The sequence below is a fragment of the Penaeus vannamei genome, chromosome 4, assembly GCF_042767895.1.
Source record: "Penaeus vannamei isolate JL-2024 chromosome 4, ASM4276789v1, whole genome shotgun sequence".
Lineage (NCBI taxonomy): Eukaryota > Metazoa > Arthropoda > Malacostraca > Decapoda > Penaeidae > Penaeus > Penaeus vannamei.
In genome coordinates, this window is record NC_091552.1 from 47546004 (window position 1) to 47551003 (window position 5000).

At 36.4% G+C, this 5000-nt stretch overlaps 1 protein-coding gene across 2 annotated transcripts in view; it reads right to left on the reverse strand.

The window, feature by feature from the left end:
- The window catches only part of LOC113827405 (thiosulfate:glutathione sulfurtransferase), an 81520-nt gene extending 77396 nt beyond the window's left edge, over positions 1-4124 (reverse strand). The window contains exon 1 of one of the 2 annotated variants that reach the window (XM_027380297.2): positions 3973-4124. In XM_027380297.2, coding sequence (XP_027236098.2) covers positions 3973-4060 — 88 coding nt within the window. In that variant the 5' untranslated portion in view covers positions 4061-4124. The remainder of the gene's footprint in view (positions 1-3972) is intronic. The other variant, XM_070121153.1, reaches the window with a different exon arrangement.
- Positions 4125-5000: the final 876 nt, after the last annotated feature.

Here is a 5000-nt window from a genome sequence, read left to right on the forward strand (position 1 = left end):
TAATAATAATAATAACAACAAGAATCCTTTACACTTCCATTGCCAACTCATCTTCCGCCATAAAACTCTATAAAAATGACCCAAAAGAAAAAAAGAAAAGAAAAAGAAAAAGAAAAAAAAAATAATAACAATCACATTAAAATAAAACTTTACGACTCAGGTGACAACTGCTCCATATGGCGAAGGAAGACTCTCTCGTTCTCTTCCTCTTCTCCATCTTCGCTATTATCCTCACTATTAGGCTCTCTTAAGGTGCTGTCACACTGGCACTTTTTCCGTCAATTTTTTGGACTATTTTATTTAACATCAATACAAACATTCTCGAATTTGGCTCTTGATTTGACTGTGCTTGGCTGAAAAAAGTTGACGGAAAGGTTTTCAGACGGAAACGGCCATTATCGTCTGACTGGAAAATCGACAATTCGCTCAAAAATGGACAAAATTTCAGACAATTGTAAAAAAAAAAAAAATAATAATAATAATAATAATAAAAAAATAATAATAATAATAAAAAAATTGACGTAAAAATTGCTAGTGTGACAGCACCTTTATGCCTGACGGAAGGGAAGATGAGAACATTGGCGAAGAGCTCGTATTTTACATTATTATTATAATTACCATTATTATTAATTTCTTTTTCCTCTCCGTTAATTAAGACACTTGCACACCCACGTAAGCGCACATGCATACTATACATAGACAGATAGATAGATAGACAGATAGATATATAGACAGATAGAGATAGATATATAGACAAATAGACAGATAGATATAGAGATAGATAGACAGATAGATAGACAGATAGATATATAGATAGATAGACAGATAGATATGTAGACAGACAGACAGATAGATATATAGGTATACAGACAGATAGATATATAGATAGACAGACAGACAGATATATAGATAGACAGACAGATAGATATATAGATAGATAGATAGATAGATAGATAGATAGATAAATAGATAGATAGGTAGATACATGGGTAGACAGACGAACAGATACTTATATACGACTCTAGCCAAAAGCACTAAACAAACATATGGGATAATGAGGACAGACAAAATAACGGAGAAGAGAATGAGAAAGAAAGAAATAGGAAAAGCAAACCGAAAAAAACGAGGAACCAAGAGACAAAGGAGAAAGAACAAAGAAAGCATATATGATAATCCATCCGTCAAAGACAAAGAACCAGAAAAGAAAAGAAGAAAGAAGAAAAGGAAATTTGCGAAAGGAGGGATAGCAAAACATGATAAAAAGGGGCAAAACAGAGACTCCAAAGAACTGATCCAGATCGGACACAAAATGGCGGGAGGAGAGAATGGGACACGGTAGCGCCTGCCTCTCCCTCTCAACATTTCCTCTCTTTCTCTCTCCAAACCTCTCTCTCTCTTCCTCTATTCCATCCTTTCTCTCCCTCTTCCTTTCCTCTCCCCCCCTCCCCATCTCTCTATCTACCTCCCTTTCCTCTCCTCCTCCTTCTTTCCCCCTCCCTTTCTCTTTCTCTCTCCCTCTTACAGCATCCACACGGTCTCTTCCAATGGTACATCTGCTTTAAGTCGGGCAGGATGCAGACAGACTGCGGCAACATGCATCCCTGCATTTGCCTGGGCCCCGCTCAGAGTTTCCCTCATCCCGCTTCCACTTCGATCTGGAAAAAGCACTTGAATCGAACGTGACACTTCGATCTGGAAAAAGCACTCGAATCGAACGTGACATATCGATTCTACAGTTTTCCTAAACAGTTTTCCGAATTTTCCTTCGAATATGATAATAATAATGATATTTTTTTTTACTTCGTGAAGGAGCCAATATCATAAATCGATGTATAGGAACATCAGAGTCGATATGAAATTTCGATTCTGGAAAATTTCCTTATTTTCTCTTCCAGTTAGTTATCTTTACCCTTGATCGTGGCGTCGAAAACTAGACCTTATATGGCTCTATGCAAGTCACAAAAAGGTCATACGTCATCCTGACCTCATCTGCAGGTGGGTCGCCTTCAGTGCAGAATCAACCCTCATTGTGCTTTCTCGTGAAATTGCCTGATAAGGGAGGCAAATAAGTCAGACAGACATACAAACATACACAGGTATACAGACAGACAGACAGACACAGCCATAGACAGACACAGACACAAGACAGAAATAGCGTGACTGATAATGATACACACAGGTATACAGACACACACAGAGATCCAACAAAGATAATAACAGCGATAACCACAAAGACAATATCAACGAAATAAATAACCGTATTTCTCATACCCCATATAAATAAATAAATAAATAAATAAATAAATAAACCGTTAACCACTTCATCTGTTCCAACTCTTACCTCGGTCCGCCGGTTAACTTGACACCACATGTGACTTATCGATTCTGAGAATTTCGGAATGAATACCAAAGATACCGCCTCTATTTACGGCCCTCACTCAGCCGGGGGTAAGAACAGGTGATCATTCTTAGCTCTTCGTAAGGAGAAACTACCCAATGTAAGAATAGACCATAACTCTTAGCTATTCGTAAGGACAGACAGCCCAATGTAAGAATAGACGATAACTCTTAGCTCTTCCTAAGGAGTGACTACCCAATGTAAGAATAGACGATAACTTAGCTCTTCGTAAGAATAAATAATTCTTTGCTCTTCCTAAGGACAAACTACCTAATATAAGAATAGACGATAACTCTTAGCTCTTCGTAAGAACAGATGATAATTCTTTGCTCTTCGGAAGGACAAACTACCCACTGTAAGAATAGCTGATAATGCTCAACTCTTTGTAAGGACTAAATAACTAAATATGAAGACAACCTATTCAGTGGGATAATGGAGGAATATAATAACACAGGAATACCAACTTCCAGATTAACGAGACTTAGTTTCATGAGTAATAAATATTCCTCGAAAGGCAAAAGATAATTCCAGGAATATAAACATTGTACTAAATATACATTTTTTAGTGATAACTAAGTAGGTGATAACCGTCACACAATGTAAAAAAAAAATAAACAGAACTGCACCTCTGTTAACAAGAATATTAATTTCTGGGGAAGTCCAGACCACTTCAATCATCAATAACACATAAAATAATAGATAAAAGATATGCATTTCTGGTTTCCTTGGAGGAATTATATTTGTTTACTTATTTACCCAAATATATATTCATTCTAGTTCTCTCAATTTTCTGTATTTTCTAAAGTTGTCTATATTTCAACACTCCTAAATATAACATCAAATGACCATACCTAACTCCTATAAATCCGCATTTGAATAAACATCTACACGTTTAAACAAAAATAAATGTAACAACAATCATAATACAAGGATCTACCAAAAGAGTCAACAATCCTACATCTTCAAACAATCCTACAATTTCAAATGTAGAAGTCTTTCCCCAACGATTTTTTTCCTTATTTTGACCGTGTGTGCCTTGCCTGTCTGGGTCATGTTTTACCGGCATCTTCCTGCATGACTTGAATGAAGCGAGAGCAGACGACCTTGGCATAACGCGGAAGACGGGCTGAAGAATTTACCGAATTTTTAAGTCAAGTCGAAATTATGGTGTAAGTTCCGTTAATGTGGGATTTTCTTTTTTAATTGTGGGGGGGGAGGGATTTAATAGGATTGGGAGGGGGAGGGGAGGGGGTGAAGGGCTGGGGATCTGTCATGGATCCCAGGATTATTGCGATAGCATTTGATATGACAATCTAGCTTAGACTGGAGTCCACAAAACCTCAAGAATTTCCGGGCGTTTGTGTATAATTCTTTCCTTTCGTTAAACTGTATAATATATGTTCATCCACTCACGCATACATAACATACTCTGAAGGCATACATCAAGACGTACATGATATTGATTATGGAAACAGTACTTCCGTTCGTCATCAATTTGAAAATGCAAAACGAAACACCAGGAAGCGTACGTCAATTATCACCTTTTATGTCACCAAGAAAACCCCTATACTTACTGTAACAAGCTCCGTAGTTGCAGCCAGTGTTTCTAAGGATGTTTGAAAAGCCAAAAGCGGCGCGGCCCACGGGGCGTGATGCTGCCATTGCAGCGACGTTTAGCAAAGGACTTTCTTCTCTCACAGTCTGTTTACATCTGACGTCACCGCTGCTTCGCCTTCCGTGGCTGGCTGTCACGACGGCTGGAAGGTTGCCAACGGCTTCATTATTCGTGGTGGGAATTCTCTCTTTTGGGATAATTAGGCATTGTAGGGGCGTTTTCTAAGCTATGAGGGTGTTTTTAATTTTATTTTGATTTTAATATTATATTATTCATTACCCAACTCATTTTTTGTAAGACAGAATAATAAAGAACAATTCCGAATAGACACCTAACTGAATTAGGAATGAAAGAAAATGGGAATTATTTCGGAATCATTTTTAATAGTAACTATGCTATTTGTTATTGCATCAACTACTATTAATAGCCGACTTAGATCTTGTCCTCATGTAAACTTTGCAGAATGATGAATATATTTCAAAGTACTTTCCCTTCGATTTTCACTAAATGTATTAGAATGATCTATATTAGTCATCATAACACAAATGACTTGACTTCGTATATGAATAGTAATTGTTTCCGCCTAAATATTTTGTTGCCATGAGCATAGTTGTGAATTTACATGTTTAGAAAAAAAATATGCATTTCTTGTCTCATTTCACATTTCATCCAATACTTTTGGCTCTTAAAATTCTTAAACTAAAACATGATTATTTTTCCCGTTTTTTAATTTATCGTTATAATGCATGGGGGTTAATAATACATTTTAACAATAAGGTATATTTTAAAAGCAAAACACAAGGGGCTTATAATTAATTAAAGCGCCAATTCTACGCTATATTTCATCATCAGAATTTTCTCCGTTTTCTAACAAGAGATTTCGAGAACCTTCTCTTTTTCAACCGATCCAGAGAAATCTTCAAAACTAATCAAAATAAATAGAAAAGAAAGCGTAAGATGACAAAAGCTTAATCATGAAAAATGTTA